At 41.1% G+C, this 16,997-nt stretch overlaps 2 protein-coding genes across 3 annotated transcripts; one reads left to right on the top strand and one right to left on the bottom strand.

The window, feature by feature from the left end:
- The first annotated feature begins 2,628 nt into the window (after nt 1–2,628).
- On the top strand, nt 2,629–6,163 carry tcte1 (t-complex-associated-testis-expressed 1). 2 transcript variants are annotated; one of them, XM_068737347.1, is made up of 5 exons: nt 2,629–2,676; nt 2,910–3,075; nt 3,169–3,749; nt 4,280–4,729; nt 5,792–6,163. In XM_068737347.1, exons 2-5 carry the CDS (start codon nt 2,937–2,939, stop codon nt 5,960–5,962), a joined length of 1,341 nt encoding a protein of 446 aa, XP_068593448.1. In that variant the 5' UTR covers nt 2,629–2,676; nt 2,910–2,936; the 3' UTR covers nt 5,963–6,163. The 2 variants fall into 2 exon arrangements, with proteins under 2 accessions (XP_068593448.1, XP_068593447.1); XM_068737346.1 differs by lacking the exon at nt 2,629–2,676 and having other exon boundaries at nt 2,838–3,075.
- Nucleotides 6,164–6,327: 164 nt separating this feature from the next.
- tmem151ba (transmembrane protein 151Ba) lies at nt 6,328–15,664 on the bottom strand. Its single transcript, XM_068737323.1, has 2 exons — nt 15,189–15,664; nt 6,328–12,111 (listed from the first exon to the last, which is right to left on the bottom strand). The coding sequence occupies exons 1-2, from the start codon at nt 15,270–15,272 to the stop codon at nt 10,669–10,671; spliced, it is 1,527 nt and encodes a 508-aa protein (XP_068593424.1). The 5' UTR covers nt 15,273–15,664; the 3' UTR covers nt 6,328–10,668.
- Nucleotides 15,665–16,997: the final 1,333 nt, after the last annotated feature.

Below are 16,997 nucleotides of genomic sequence, written 5' to 3'. Positions count from 1 at the left end.
ATGCTATTTGGAAAATATAAGTTACGATCATCGATGACGTCAACGTTCCGCATTTAGATCTCCATGTCAACGATCACCGGAGTGGGTGTCGCGCGTTTTAAAAATAGATTTTACATCTTTGGAAGGAAACTTCCTTTTGTTAAAATCCTTTTGTCTTGTGGTACCTACACACACACACGCTGTGTTTCCTAGCAACTAATGCAACAGCTCCTTGGGCTCAGAAAGCAAATGGAAGTGTGATGACACCGGCCTCAGCAGCAAGGTGAAGCACTCAGTCCTCCTGCAGATACATGTTGCTGCTTCTCTCTGTAAAGCCTCTGCTTCTGTGAGGCCGCAACAGTCAGAGGACCGTGAGCTTTGATTAATAAATAATCAATACTCTGTATGAAATACCCTGCACTCTCTTAAGATGTGTGAGACAATATCCTGCTGCGCTATCAGGTGAATTTTATGGCACTCCATTCATAACATCCAAACCTTTTCATCTCCTAAAAATGGCAGAAAAGAATTCTGTAATTTGGTGCTTTAGACAAAAAACGAGTCAAAGTTCTGACAAAGCAAGAGTTTAGTTAGTCGTGTTTCTATCTTTCTATCAGGAGATGTTACAAGATGTCTCTATATATATATATATATATATATAGATATAATGAATGATGGCAGAATTCCATTTAGCTGCTTTGTTTTTATGCTCCTTGTATGCTCCTTCATACTGGTTTACTGTCACACTATCATGGCTTACTAATGGGAATAGAATGGAGCCGTTGGTACTGTTTTTAAGTAACCTGTGTTTTTCCTGCCATGGCGAGTCAAAATGTGTGCTGTCCAAAAGGCTTGATCATTTGAAAGCTCTATTTAACCTCATCAGGCTACGGTGTGCTTTACTATCGGAATTAACTGCAGCTGATAAAGTGCAGTTAATTCCAGTAACGGACTTTAAAGTTATAACTATTGATGTTTTTTGGTTTATTTACACTGACTCTACCCAGAGTGCACTGGAACAGCTCACATGGGGAGTTTTCCTCCTGCGCTGTGGATGGCTAATGTCACGCCAGTCCATTAAAGCCGGAGTAGGAGAGAAGCGTGTGTCTGTCAGGCTGTATTACATGAGGACGACAGTGATGGACTGCCTCGGGGCTACAGTCTCTCCGTCCAACCCTCCATCCCGACTCTTGGAGCAACCTTTTGATGTCAGTAACATCCATCCGTCTCTCTCTCTCTCTCTCTCTCTCTCTCTCTCTCTCTCTCTCTCTCTCTCTCTCTCTCTCTCTCTCTCTGCCCTCCACATGTTGAAACACAATCAGTTATTGCTGCATCTTCTACCTGCCTCCATGCATGTGTGGTCATGTGAAAATGTTACACAATTACACAATTGATGAAAGTAGTTTGAGTTTAGAAAGGACTGGTTGATAGACAGAAAAATAAATCAGCAACTACTGTTTCAAGCAAACATGCCAAGAAGTCACTGGTTCACGCAACTTAAATGTGCAGAATTAATGCTTTTCTTTGCCATATTATTAGATAATATGTGTTTTAATATACATGCATATCCTAATGACCAGTCCTGGATTATGTGTTCTATGTAATTTTGTCCATCAACTTAAAGAGATCTACTAAATTTGAATTTTTCTCAGTATTTACATGCATAAAATAACAACAGATTTGGTTGGGGATAGGAAACCTATATTTACTGTACATTTCCCTTCATTTCTGTCTTATTTAATAACAGTCAGGACTCTCTTACGGTGCTATTTACTGATTCTTACTCTCCTACATTGTCTCTGTGCACCTGTTTTGTGTTGTTGTTGTTGTTGTTGTTGGTAAGAAAGATGGATTCACTCCAACATGCTCTTATCCAAAAGGCCCATGGTCCATAGCCGAGATCCATCTGCCAGCTTTGTAGAGTCCAAATGTTCCTCACAGCATGATCAGGACAAACACTGCAGCATCTTCAGCACACAGCCTCGCGCAACACTGATACCCCTAAAAACACACTTACTCAGTACTCATCAATGGTCTCATATTTGTCCAACCGTTAGAATATTACTGTAAGTGAATACTTATTAGGCAGTCTAATCATAATGTGGTCTTCCCCAGGCAGCAGTTTTATTCCTGCCTTTAATAATGAAGAGATATCAATGCCTTTAAGGCAGTTTGGTATTCCTGATTATTATAATTAATTGGTATTTGAAAAACATTTTGTTGTGTTTATAGTGCCTGCGGGGAAGTTACGCAGTTTATATCCTCACAAAGGTTTTCCACAAAATATATAATTATTATTTGATGATATGATTATTACTTCCACATAGATAGCACAATACATTCACTATTGTTGCGTCTGCCTTGAGGTGCATTCCATGGATGTCGGAAATTCCGCTTCATGACAGTAAAATATATACAGAGATGGTGTTGACTCAACATTTCGACAAGAGAACTCGCTATTTCCCGACGTTGTGCTATCAAAAGGTCCGTTCATTGACGTCCTCTAAACACTAGTAAATGCCAAAAGCTTTTAGCTAGTTATAGCATGTTCAGCGAGGTAAATCGCCGTTGCCGTAAGATAACGTCAAGGCTGCGTGCGCAATATTTCCGAGGTTCTAAAAGTAGCCTTAGAGCGTTCTGTTACCGAGGAGACGATTGAAGCCCAGAAAACAAAGCAAGTTTACCTGTTTATTCCAGGTTTGTCAACGATTCACGATAGCACTTGTAGTAAAGCTAGTTGCAGTTTAGCTAACGTTAACTTTTGTGTGAAGGGACTGCTAACTTACTTTAGAAACTGTTTAACAATTCATTCAGGCTGTTCAACAAACTATTATCACATACAAACACCAGCAAATAAGCAAGACTCTATCTACACTTGTTAGGATGTGCCACTTTTAATGTGTAATGTAATGTTACCTCTTTTTAACCAGAGGACAGTGTACAAAAACCCTGCAACAATGTCCGCTCCCCCTGGAGCCACAGCCAAAGACTCCAGAAGGTTGAGGAGGATCATTGCTGAAGATCCAGACTGGCACCTGTCTCTAGTGCCTTGTTTATCAAACCTCTGTCTGCAAAGCATTGTGAGAAACATTGAAGGTATACTCTTGTTTTTAGCACCATAGTTATACAGACTTTTACACACTTACTTATAATATAAAATGCAACTTCATGCAAACTTACCTTTTACAGAAAAGCCCATGTTTGAAGACCTTTCGCCTGTCCACAAAGACTTAGTGCAGGAGACACTGTCTACTTCCCTGCCTCTGCACGTGACAGCCAACCTGATCAGCGATGGTGTCTATTGGAAGCGGTGCTGCGAGCAGCGGTGGGACATTTGTGACCTCGCTCACTATGGCCACAGCTGGAAACGAATGTTCCTCGAGAGGCACATGGAGAACGTTATTGAGCTTTTTATCCCAGGTGTGACCGAGCCGAAGACGGTTCTAGAGATGGTACCCCTTTGTAAGAACCATGTCAAGAGGCTGGACATCTCCCAACTCCTGCCGCCTATCAAGGAGCCCCAGAAGGAGGAGGAGGAGGAGGAGGAGGAGGATGGTTCAAAGTTGGCAAGTGACAATGAGTACGACGGACCGTCTATGGACCACTTTGACTTTAACATCCTGCTCAACAAGCTGACACAACTGGAAGAGCTCCATTTAGTGTACAGGGTGAAACAATGTGGTATGAACTTTGAATGGAAGATGTTTGAGATGACCGACAGAGATTGTGAGTCCCTCGCCAAGGCCCTCATGTCCTGTAAGACTTTGAAGGTGAGTATTGATTGCTCCTCACTGGTTTATGGCTCGATGCCTTTTGTAGAGCCTGACTATATGGACTATGTTTGTTTGTTGTAATTCAGCACTTATGACTTTCTTGCCAGTTACAAAGCATCATTGACAGACATTTTACAGTCACTAATGTCATGAAACAGGAACATTGTTGGTGGCACTACCCAAGCATTCGATTCATGCTCTAGTTACATCAAAGAAAAGACAGCACAGCCTCTGGCTGCAACCTAAATAAGTCACTCTTTGACACAAAAGTTTTGTCACTTTAGTTTACTACTGGACGAGGACATGGAATATATCTGCTAGTGATTGTTGTGCATGATATCAGAACGGTCCAAGAGATTACGGGGGCTGCATCTACTCAGTGTTTAATCTGTTGATTTTATTTTCACTTAATGTATTTCAGAAAATACAGAAAAATGCCCACCATAACTTCCCATTCAACAGTCCAAAACCCAAAAGATATTTAGATATTTAATCTTGCTAACCGTCATAATGTTTTGTTTCTACAGCTTCTGAAGCTCCACCAAAGCCACATTGAGGATACAAAGTGCCGGCTGCTGGTGAAATACCTTTTGGACCACCCGTCCCTGAGGGAGCTCGACTTCTCTCACAACCTGATCGGAGACAAAGGAGCCAGAGCCATCGGCAAGCTGCTCACCAGGAGTAAACTGGAGACCCTGAACATGTGCGACAACAATATCAGAGGCCCGGGAGCTAAAGCCATCGCTCATGCCTTGTCCGTGAACTCCACCCTTTTGTCGCTCAACCTGCGTCTCAACTGTTTGAGAGATGAGGGGGGGCAGGCTATTGGTAAGGCCTTGCTGAACAACAACACCCTGCTTCACCTCCACCTGGGAGCCAATCAGGTATCAGGGCCTACTGCCATCGCACTGTCCCAAGCTCTAGTTCAGAACAACACCCTGAAGAGCATCAATCTCTCCTGCAACAACCTGGGCGTGGTAAGTAAATTGGTATTTCTGAGGGTAATGCCGGAGAAAAGGCCATATTGTTACTGATATCACATATATATGTTTATATATATTTAAAGTGGCAATTCTAGGACATTGGTGACTCAGCTTATCAAGCTCAATTTTGCACATAAACTCTGGAGATCATGTGTGTGCCAAATGTCATGGCATTGCATCAAAAATGATTAGTCTGTTAAAGGATTAGTTGTTCGTTAGAAAATTGATCATTTATGTCATTTTTAAGCCAAAATAAAAAAAACTAACCGGTTCTATCTTCTAAAATATTGTTTAAAAATGTTATTATGATCAAATTCATGTTTTGGTTGGGTTTTGGACTGTTGATTGGACAAAACAAGCAGTTTAAATATGTCAATTTGGGCTCTCTATTTTCACAACTTTATAACATTTTATAGACCAGATTAATTGAGAAACTAACCGTCAGATTACTCAACAATGTAAAAAGTCCTACATTGTGCACAGCAAGTGGTTCTTTTGAAACACTGGGTTTCCTTCCCAAAGCTAGTGCCTGCAGACATAGCACCACGAAGTAACAGACAGAATAGCTTGAAAGGATAAGGCTTTTCAATTATTCATAGACATGTGTGGAAAACACACAATAATGGAAAGCTAAGTAAGTGTTGTTTCCCCGTGAGAGGCAGATCAGATTATCCTCTTCTCATGCTCCCTCCTATTCAGGATTTCACCGTACAGTATATGTCTGACTGGAATACACTGCGGAGGATCAAAAATCACCCACATAGCAGAAATGCACTGTGCAATATCATCAATATCTGTGACCTTGGTCTATACTGTTCACTAAAATAGAAATGCCTTTTTTTCAGACATAACAGTAAACCAGAGGTAGCACTCACAATAGGTTTACGGAGCGTGGGCTTTTTCAGACAGCTAGAGTTGCCGAGGGGTGATTTTTCAAGGTTATCAAGACTGTCTTCAGACCTTTTACAGAACAGCGTCATGCGATGCGTTCAAGGACGTGCATCACTACCAAATGTGTTGTTTTTCCAATCTCCAACTCTCTGTGTGTTTGTGCAGGATGGAGGTATAGCTCTCGGGGAGGCGATGTCTCACAACACCAGCGTGACAGAATGTGATATCCGTCTGACGGAGGTCGACGAGCAGAGCGCTTCCTCCATCGGCCAGGTGGTTTGGACCAACCAGAGTTCAGAACAAAAGAGACATGCTCGACAGAGCGAAACCAAGTAAACATCAACAGCTTCTTTTTGAAGTACGAACCCATCTTTGTTAGTCGCTGATTCCTGCTTCACTTTATTCATTTAGCCTCAGAGCATGGCCACGACTGATATAAAAAAAAGAATACAGCATATAGTCCTATTGTTCGTAGTAAGTGTTGCTGTTTCTGATGTCTACAGATAATTGGTACAATAAAACAAATATATGATTTCACACATGTCTCTGTCATCTTGTCCCATGTTGCAGCCCATATATGAACTATAACTTTAAACAACGCGAGTAAAAAGTACAAGCACAAAAACAAAGACCTCTACACTTCACATGATGAACAACACAAAGAAATATTTGACACATATTTCAGTGAGCAATTCCGTTTATTGAGGAGCCTTTTTTTTCTCATTTTGATACACAGATTTGGTTTGAAGTCCTTAAACATCAAGGCAACGTTGTGGTGGAGTTGGAATACATACAGATTTGTGTTTTTGTTTTTAAAACCTATATCTACAGATTAATAATATAATTGTAACACCTTTACCAGGTAGCAAAAACACATCTTTACTTGCAAAATCACTAGTTGCTTTCTATAATCATATGAAGAGAGGCAAAGCTATTCTGTAAGTTGATGGTGGACTAGCACATAGATCAATCTACATATGATAGAATACTGATATTCTTTAGATCAGTAATCATTATCAATACTCACCCGACCGTTCTGTGTGTGTGCACCCGATCCTAAATCAGTCAAACCCTTCTGACATTTTCGGTTGAATAAAGGTGTACCAAATATGATTTAAAAAATTGAAAAATGGGTTTAAGGGCAACATATATCATTCAAAATAGTATATAAGAAGCAGCAAAAAGATTATGTTGGCTGTGTTGCCTGAAACCTTTAATATAGGATTGTATTGCCATTTGTGACTTAACAAACCCACCGTTTAACATCTGCACATCAAAAACATCCCCGCTTCAGATACCTAAGTGTGCACGACACATTCAGCTTAGATCCGCACCAACAGTCATTCTAACCTCTCGTCTCTATTTTATTTACAGTACAAATCCTTTCCGCCCTACAGTCTTGAAAATCCACAAAATCATGTAAATATAAAAAGACGAACCCCAGAGCATTCTCGAGTGAAAGAGTACATATCAAAACTACCTAATCTACTAAATACACATGATAAAGGGTCGAGTGCTTTGCATGACAAAAGCTTTTATGCTCGTCTATGGAGAAGAAAAATGTCTAGTTATGAACCTTCCAGACAGATTTGTAACCGTTTTGTTGTTATGTAAACATTGCACCGGTAAACACATTTTCTATTCTTACACATGACTATGTATGGATCACAGTGATGCTATCTGAGGGGCTTGTAGGCCGATCATGAATGAGAGAATGTGATGACGACTTCAGGATAAAACAGTGACTTCAATCCCAAATCATACTCTAAATAGATTTGACATCTCTTGTGGAGTTTGCATGCTCTTCCTTGTGGTTTTCCTTATGCTTACACTTTACCCCACAAGTACATGGACATTACATAATTCTCTGATTTCTGACCAATGCATTCTGATCCAGCCTTTTAGGAGGAAATGAATGAAGTAATAGGTTCATTTCAATCCCTGCTAAATGCTATCCATGTTGCTCAAACAGATTGCGTAGTACACCATCCATTAACCATTAAGAGGCGTATTTTTTTTGTATGAGGGTTAGAAGAGGAACTCAATACCGCTGTCATCTGTCTGCTGAGGCTAATACAGCCAACGACCTGCTGCTGGGAGCGTCATATTAAATGTACAGACATCAAAGTGGTATTTATCTCCTCATAAAACTCTCTTCAAGAAGGCAAATAAGCTTATTTCCCAAAATGTATGTATCTATATACAAACTATTTCTTTAACAATCAAAGAGAGCGTTCTAAATACATAAGTGCCACGAAAACCAGGACCTGGAGTCGGTTGCCCCAGCTGGTCATAAGTTCAAACATCTCCATGTTATGAATATTTACTAAGTGGAGATTTACACATTGCTAAATTACAATGGGTTGCACCACACAAACTACTTCTTATGTTGGGATAAGTTGTTACTGAACTAACACTGTACATGATCTATTTATATTGAAAAGTAACAGAGAGGTAATATGGTCAACATATATGAGCTGACACTTGATTGAAGTTTGCTATCATAACAAAGATGCATGAATAATTTGTTATGATATTTCACAAAAATATAATATACCTCAATACCTTTCAATATAACCTCAATTTATAAAATGTTATGTCAATAACTAAATGACAAAATAACAGTTATGGTACTAACGCTAACCAATGTACACATTACACAGATCTGTACTTGCTAAGACATTTCGGAAGTTCTAATGGTGCAACCCGATACTAGCTAGAAGTTACTAAGAACTTAAGAAGGACTTCAAGATGGATTTATGAATAGCTGGTGGGCGAAGATATCTAACTCTGTTGTCTCTCACCTGTTTCTCCAACATGAGCAATGCAGTGCCAGTACGGTTCGTCATCCTGTGTTCACAAACCTCTCATCTAAAAACCGGTGATTCCACAGCTGAGCCTCGCTGACGCCTTTTGAAAAGCAAAATAAACCTGAAAGTTTAGAGAAAGGAGTGATGACCAGGTTTTGGGATGTTGTTCGCAAAGCAGAATCTTTGCCCTGAATACTATCCTGAGTTCGAGGGGCTTGCATAGATGACTCATGAGTTGTAAAAACGGTTTACAGAATGTTTTAATGCTAAATCTGTGTTTTTATCATGCCTCGCTCCCTTTGACTACTTTTCCGAGTGTTCTCTTGTATTGCTACGAAGATAGTCTGCAACTCCAAAACTTAACATGGAATGTAATGAGTATGGCTAATTGGCCACAATTTTACAGTACAGGCTCATTATTGTGAAGGACAGAGCTGTAACAGGAAGTAACACGAAATGTCCGCCCACGGGCAAGATTCTGATATTTAATATTCTCGGACAATGTAATGGTTTTAATGATGTTAATGGTGGAGAACAATCTGTCCATTCCAGTTCATCTTTCACTGCAGGTCTCATGAGACCTAACCTAATCTCTGTTTTCACGGTTAGAATTAGCAAATTGTTACTATTTCTATATATTTGTTTGAAAAGTTTTCATCTGTTTCCATTTATTGTTGTGCATGGCCTGACAGTAAAATAAAATGAACCATGACTAAGATACTGCACGCACTCATTTTGAGAGGAAGTCTTTTTTTTTTCTTTAAAGTAATCCTGTCATATTATTAAATCTGACACTATCAGTAGTGAATCCAGGCCTCTTCCTATTTCTAGCATCTTTGATGGCCAGCTCTCTGGCTGTCTCTCTGATATGCATCAGCAGCAGCAGCAGCAGTATACGAGAGCTGTGTTCTATCATGATCATAGAAGAATCATCTGAAAACATTTAGGGCCTGATTCTTAAAAGCGTATGTATTTTAAACCATAATAATAAAAGGTTTCTCCTACGCCTCGTATACCGTGTGTTATTATGAGTGTAAATTCAACTTGTTTTAATGGGAAGATGTTGAGATGACTGTAGTTGCGATAGCTCATGCTCGTCAGTAACAGTTGATCGCTAGGCACTTAAATAAGGAGGTAGGCTGAATAGAAATATTGCCGAATATTAAACTAAATACATCTTTCAGATTTTAATCTAGCTGAGTTGACACTGATTCATTAATGTCATGGTGAGGTTTATGACTTTGTAGTTGGCCATTATAGAAAATGTGCAGTTTATAGTAATTAACAGTTTGAAGAAGTGTTGTTGATTCAGTTTTAAGTTCTTGTGTCCTTTAGCTCTCCTGTGCTAAATTATTCATCGACTGTGTCGCTATATTTAGAAGCCAGTAAGTATAATGTCATCGCAGCCAAGCCGATTTCTACTAACTTGATATTTCAGCATCTGCATCAGAGAATTATTTTTATACTATGGAAATGAGTTCCTTTTGAAATAGATTCCCATTAGCATTGACTTTGAAAGAACAGATTTAAATCAGCCAGTATCAAAAGGTTACACATGCAGATGTTTATATTTTAGATTTGGGCCAAAGACATGTAGTTTCAGCAAAAATATTTAGTCTTGTTATATTGACAAGGAGGCTGATATCTCCCCATTTCCTCTCATAATTCACCCAATTCCCATGACTCACATGATGTGTGAGTCAATGATTTTCTCAATATTTCTTCATTTCTCATTCGGACGTCCATTAATTGTTGTATCCCTTTCATTTCTTGGCAATTTTAAAACCCATATTAGGCTCCAAATACGAGAAAGTGTCACTCGTGTCCTTGTCTCTGACTAAGATCTACAAATATGGCATTTACAGTAGGATGTGACTCCCCTTGGTATTCCTTGGTTATTTGACTCGTGTCCATATGGTAGGACAGTACGTAACTTTTTGGCAATTTGGTCCTTTAAAGCCGCATTGTATTTAAACAACAGTCTCTCATCGATAGCATCAACTTTTTCCCTGACTTATTGACTGTACTGTAAGGACTTTCCCAGATATCCTGTTTCTGGTTACTGTATCTTCAGAAAAAAGTCCTTGTTTGTGGTAACTTGTAGGTGACTAAGTCTATTGTAAAAGGGAGAAGCAGAAGTCAACGTTATCCCAGCCCTGGTGTACAGAGTTTCCTCACTCTGTTCCTGTATCATTAGATCCCAGATGCTCAGATAAGTCTGGCAGCTGCGGGTCATAGAGAAGTCTCCACACAGGAGCCGTTTCTGTGCAGGGAGCGGTGGTCGTGGTTGAGGCAGCCTTCGTTGCGATGTACAATGAGCACTGGGAAGCACAGAGCGTCCTGGTAGGCTGGAGGGTTCTCCTCACTTGTCTGCTGACCTGACAGACAGTGCGTGCTCTCTGTGGGGCAGGCCCGCTCGTTCAAGCTCCCGCTGCTCCTCCACAGGCAGCTCCGCCTGGATCCGTACAACCGACCCAGCGAGAAGCGGCTGGCGCTGAAGGGGATGCGGGGGCTCCCCGTGTTGCAGATGCTGAGGGCACTGCGAGAGAAGATGGAGGAGCTGCTGATGGCACGGTGGCAGCGTTCACAGTTCTGCCTGTAGCTACCGTAGCCTCCACATACGGAGTAGTTGTTACAGCTTCCTGAGAGCTGAGCCAGATCCATGAGAACAGCCTCCGAGTAGCTGGGCACCAGCTGCTGGTTGGAGCGGATGTGCCACTCCAACTCCGTGCTGTCGATTGTGTTGACTCGTGGGATGTGTCTGCAATGTGGCCGCTCCTCAGACGGGCTTACTGGCACATAGTCAAAGCCAAACAGCTTCTCTACATGGTAGTGTACACAGGCAGTGTGGTACTCTGTCAGCACCCGCAGAGGCCAGGAGAGGGTGAAAGCAGCTGCCACCCAGAAAGAAGAGTTGGCTGCGTACCAGGGAAGGTGATTAGGATCAGAAAAGGCAATCATATACTCCTTAAAGTCTACATTCTTCAGGTGCATCCCCTCGCGTGCCTCCATGTAGTCATCCAGGCCCTCGTTCTCTGTGAAGAACCTGGCCCGCTGGGTCAGGTAAGAGTTTTCTGACTCCACATTGGCAAAGCTAAAGCACTTAGTGAACCTCAGCCTGGTGATGGGGAAGTCCTCCATACCCAACAGGTGCTTTGCGATGTCCTTAACCCCACAGTTCCCGTAGTCAAACTCCGCCTCAGCCACGTGGGTGTTGACTCGCTCATGGTAGACCTGCGTGGTGGTGTAGGCATCTCCATTACGGTAGCGTGTCACCTGCCGCGTCCTCCTGATATAATGGTAGCTAATGGCCTTCCACCAGATGCAGGGTGTAGCCTGCTGCATTCGCTGGATGCGCTCCGCCACACTTTCAACATCCACCTTGTACTGCAGCTCATTCCTGGTGTAGCAGTGCCAGCACTCCACCAGGTAGACCACGTAGAGCATGACCAGGAAGGCCAAAGGGATGTAGATGTAGCCGTTGGAGCAGGGACTGTCGTGGTACATCATAGACTTTCCCTTGTAGGCGCTGTCGAAGGAGAGGCGTGTGACCTTGGTCACCTGGCACCAGGCCATCACCCCGACGCAGCCATACATCAGCAGGGACAGCAGCAGGCATTTCCAGTGAGTTTCCTGACACAAGGATTTAGTCAAGGACTGCTTCTGGGGCCGCTGCTACAAAAAGATGAGAAGACAGCAATACGTCAATGGAACAATACTGTCAATAGATGTCTGTTTATATTCCTTCCTAGAAGTAAATGGCGCATTTGTGTGTATTGCCGTTTCTCAGAATATAACAAAAAAAAACACTCAAAAGCAATTAGGAACATAGAGGCTTTTATTACCTGTAATTACACACTTCTATGTAAAATTAAGTGTGACCTAAATATCTGTTTGATATAAAGTTAGAAAAAGTTTTTTAAAAGTAGTGGCTCGTGCATATGAAATATTTAAGGAAATATTCTGCGTCGTAAGTGCTTTGGCATAGTTTATGCATGAGCCGTGAGCCGATTGCTTATGCCTGGGTCTGTGCTTTTTTATTATCAAAAGAGTCTCTTGTAATCAAATTCAAGAAAAAATTGCCGATTAATGCAAAAGCACCATGTAGAGAATATATACGTTGATGTCAGTAGCACGTTGAGCTTCTGTTTTCCTGGTATGTGGGTGTACATGTGGCCATAGTGTGTGTGCTTCTAGAAATGATAATTGAGAATAGGAAAGAAGTAAAAGAGCAGAAACATTATGAGAGGCAGATACCACGTTTAATGTCAAGTCGGCCAGAAAAGAAGCAGTCCTTTGACTCTGGCAGCATAAAGCTGGTGCCATCCTTTATCACCACGGGGCACATTAAGCCCCAGTGCCTGCATCAAGAGCTAATCACGCCTTTTGGGAACCCTGCTCACACAAAACCTGGCAGAGATTCAAAAGCCCCAGGAAGAATGAATTTTAACAAAATGAATTCCAAAAATTTGCATTAACAGACATTGCACTTGGGCAGAGCCTGTTGTATGCACACACTGATTCAGTTGAAAAAAATACGGTTATCTTCTCGATCTCTTACATAGGTCAGCCTCTGCATACGTGTGACCACGACAACCAGCATCACTGCATTGATGTATTGAATTCAATATGTCAACTCTGGGCTCTTCGAGCTACAGACGAGGATAAATAATAGATGTTTTTCCTCCATAATTATCTCCCCCGCCTTGGCCACATGGTCCCCAAGTCCCTTGCCAACCTAAGACTCCACCCCACAGGGTGAAAGGGATTAACGTTGAAATTCCCCATCGAGATTACCGTACTGCAGAAGGAGAATTTACTCACTGACGTTCTGTACACGCTGAACAACTATAATCAATACAACATGACATACTTTGTGGCTCATGTTACACTTTACAGCCTCTGTTTAAGCACCAGCAATAACGACGAACAGTTGTGTAGAAGGAAACAGTTTTCATGGAACACATAATATATACTGTATGTGGAAGTATTTGACTAAAGACATGCCAATAAATTAAATAAGATAAATTATAATCTTGAAACAGCAGTCATATAAATTTGCAGATATGTAAATAAAAGGTGTAGCTCAATTACACGCCAGTTTCACCCTTAACATAAAGTATTATACCAGAGATAGAGGCTTCAAGAACAGTGAGTTGGACGCTAACTGGACTGATAGCACCTTTAAAATTACATTTCAATTAAAAACTCCCTGCTTGAGATCATAACACAGCCGTTCATTAGGCCTATGGATAGCAGGAAAGGAAGGAAGTGACTCACCACATTAACACAGTGGTGTTGACATTTTTCATACATTAGACATAGACATTCCTGTGGCTTTGTTGAATAGCAAGAAAGTCCTCTTATTGGAAATACCTCACACATTTGTCATGCAGGCACACCCACAGCAGATGAAAGAGAAATCCCCCCCCCCCTGTATTTTTGATTTCCGACAGGTTCAGTTGACAGGAGGCTCTGTCATTAAATTTGACATTTGGCGGCAATTGCGCGTATGTATTGTACAGTCCCTTTACACAAGCATGCACACAATTTGAACCCAGACTACAAAATGTAAAACTAAACATAAAGAGAATAGAAAGAAATGCTCTATTATTTTTTAGGATTTTAGACATACCAGCCTGCCCGTTTGTATCCCAATTGTACCTTTGTGGTTTACTAATAGTGGTTTACTTTAGTAATGTTCGTAAAAATTGTAGGTTGTCTTTGTCAAATACACTTTACATTGTTGAATATTTAACATTAAATATATATAAAAAAGAGCCTTAGACCAGATGATAATTGTTGCCTCTGCAGGAAAGGTTACAATTCATAAAACAGTCTGTTATGAAACCTAATCAATATTTTAGAAAACAAATTGTTCAGTCAGAACCATCAAGACTGGAGAAGCTTCACAATTCACGAGACCACTGTGGCGCCTTTAACTAAGTGCCTCTCTCACTCATGGACACTTTCTCTTGACATAATAAGACCAGCGGGGTTATATAAAAACCCTCTTGTGTAATGGATATGTAACTTATCCGACATGTGTGTTTGAAGGGAACGTCTACACAGTCACAACAACAAAATACGACTTTTTTTGTTCAGCTAATAGATCCCGAATGATTTTAATTTATATTTCCCCATGCAAGAAACATTTGAATGTGCGTGCCTCTGTTGTAATGGAGTCAATACAATCTGATGTTGACAGCAACAGAATATCCTTATCAAGATATTTCACTTCAGTCCTGGCAGAGACTCACTGTCTGGAGCAAGACTTCTTTGTCTTTGAAGTAACAAACCCACAAAGATTTTCTTCATTTTAGGAGTTTCCTGTTGGAAAAATAACTGTGTGGAAACATTTGAAGAAAGTGTTATATTCTCTCATTATTGTAACAGTGACAGTGATATTAGACCGTTTCAGTTATCTGAAGACCCTTTTGGAGCCTTTCCAGGACACACAAGGGGTCCCCAAACCCCATTTTGGAAACTTGTCTGAGGGGGAGACCATGCACGTTCACACTCTCGGGTGCGCGCTTGGACGCACAGGTTCATCTATTAACCTACTGCATATTAGGCAATTAATACAACTGTATTAATACAACTACTCTCCAAGCGTCCCGTGTACGTTGGCCCCATTTAAACCCTGATCTCCAAAATCTGATGATTAGATAATTGGGATCCCACTGTGTTTCTTACCCCCATGCATTTGGATAAGAAAACTGGCCTCCACATTGCAAACAATGAGTCCTCACCTCCTCTCGGGGACTGTCCTGCTCCTCTTCGGGAACGGTGGTGGTGCTGCTTTCACTGGCCGTTGCAGCCGATGCTGGGGACATGATGACAACGGTACAACAAAAACCGGGTCATGGATCTCCTGGTGGGATGGAGGGTTTCCAAATCAGGGTGATACATAAAGACACCGTGAAAGCCCTCCGTGCATCATCCATAAGAAACTCGTCCGGCCGGAAACCCAAGTAGAAACGCTCAAAACATGCACCATCCCAGCATCTTCCAGGTGGGCAGACGTCGCTGGGGTATCGGCTACTGGAATCCGGTCATTGTGCATCCGAAGACGTGCAAAATAGGCTGAGACTCCTCCCGCGAAGAATGCTGCGAGGGATGCAATGTTAGGAAATGGCAAAGACGGCAGTCAGCTCCTCTCCCTGTAGGCAGTGTCCATAGCAGCCAGCGAAGCTGTGAAGCGAGACAAAGACGAAAGGCAGCGGCACGTGTGAGCTGCCAGCCCGACGCCACAATGTAAATAACCCACACAAGTAGAATCACAACACAGACAGAGGCGGTGCTGCAGAGAGGGGCCCACCCCCTGCATCCCATTAGCTGCAAGACCATCTCTGTATGGACCACTTATGATAATAGTAATTATCCCCTTTAAAAATGAAGGCTTTAATACTGTAAGAAATTTAAAAAAAAAGGAAAGTTGCTTTATTGCAGAAATATACAGCTAAATATAGGGTTGTGCTTGGTATTTTATATTAAAACATAATATTTAACCCCCACAGTAAACTCACCATTAAGCAACAAACACATACAGGAAAAACATAATGTATGTAATACAATAGGGCTGCGGCAATTTTGTAATGTTCATTAAGATATGTGAAATAGAAGAAGGAAGAAGAATGTATGAAATAATATTCTGCATTCCTGTCATTTCCGTTTCACCTTTGTAAACACAGGAACCCTTTACCGTACAATCCTGGCACGCAAGACTTTGTTTATCAAAGCCCACAGTATAGACATTGGACTGGACTCCTGGCATAAAATGGAATGAGCAAACATTACAGTAGATAACATGAAAACAGATGGTGGTTGGCAGCAGTAAAGGTTTCTCTCTGACAGTCAGTATTGTTTTATAAACTATATTATGATGAATCTGACCCTCAGCAGTAGTGAGCCCTCTAATGGCCAAACCACAATAAGCATTTTCAAGACGGTAAAGGAAGAAATAAATGATAGCTGGGTTATTCCTGAACTTTTGGGAGGTCAAAAATGTAAACTCTGCTTACATATATTATCTTTTCTTGTAGGACTCTACCCAAAACAGAGAATATGGGGCAAATAGGAACTTTTTGTCCATTTTTGACAGAGATCAATACAAAATAAAATATGTTTCATGTTTCTGTAAGATTTATGTAAACTGGCTTGTTCAGGTTAATCCTTTGAATAATAAAGTGTCTGTGGTTTCATGCTGCAACCAGTGACAAGCCTGCAACAGCAAAGATTAGGACTATATGTCACTACTCATATCTATATGCACCTCACCCAGAATGACCCTTACCGTTAACCTGTTAATATGTTTGGCATTGTGTATATTTTGGATGTGTACCTTATTGATATTTTGTATTTGCAGTTTATTTGTACTCTTTCATATTATACTCCAACTGCGGTACAACAGTTTCCCTTGGGATAAATAGAGTCAACGTATATCTTGCTAAATGATTAGTTGTGATTTAAAGTAGAACAATTTGTACTTATATAGTTAATTAAACTCAGAGCTAGACCCACTGAAGTTGTGGTATTTTTTTAATACAATCTTATTTTGA

This window comes from Cebidichthys violaceus, unplaced genomic scaffold (assembly GCF_023349555.1).
Source record: "Cebidichthys violaceus isolate CVI_PGR_0920_01 unplaced genomic scaffold, fCebVio1.0.p SCAF_78, whole genome shotgun sequence".
Lineage (NCBI taxonomy): Eukaryota > Metazoa > Chordata > Actinopteri > Perciformes > Stichaeidae > Cebidichthys > Cebidichthys violaceus.
The sequence above is the reverse complement of the archived record's forward strand: the minus strand, read 5'-3'. Positions and strand labels throughout refer to the sequence as shown.

Excerpts from the sequence above, each read along its gene's own strand:
- tcte1 (XM_068737346.1), top strand. The coding sequence starts at position 2,877 with ATGTGTAATGTAATGTTACCTCTTTTTAACCAGAGGACAGTGTACAAA. Across the intron at positions 3,750-4,279 it reads TGTCCTGTAAGACTTTGAAG|CTTCTGAAGCTCCACCAAAG; the intron begins GTGAGTATTGAT and ends TTGTTTCTACAG. Across the intron at positions 4,730-5,791 it reads CCTGCAACAACCTGGGCGTG|GATGGAGGTATAGCTCTCGG; the intron begins GTAAGTAAATTG and ends GTGTTTGTGCAG.
- tmem151ba (XM_068737323.1), bottom strand. The coding sequence starts at position 15,272 with ATGTCCCCAGCATCGGCTGCAACGGCCAGTGAAAGCAGCACCACCACC. Across the intron at positions 12,112-15,188 it reads AGGACAGTCCCCGAGAGGAG|CAGCGGCCCCAGAAGCAGTC; the intron begins GTGAGGACTCAT and ends ATCTTTTTGTAG.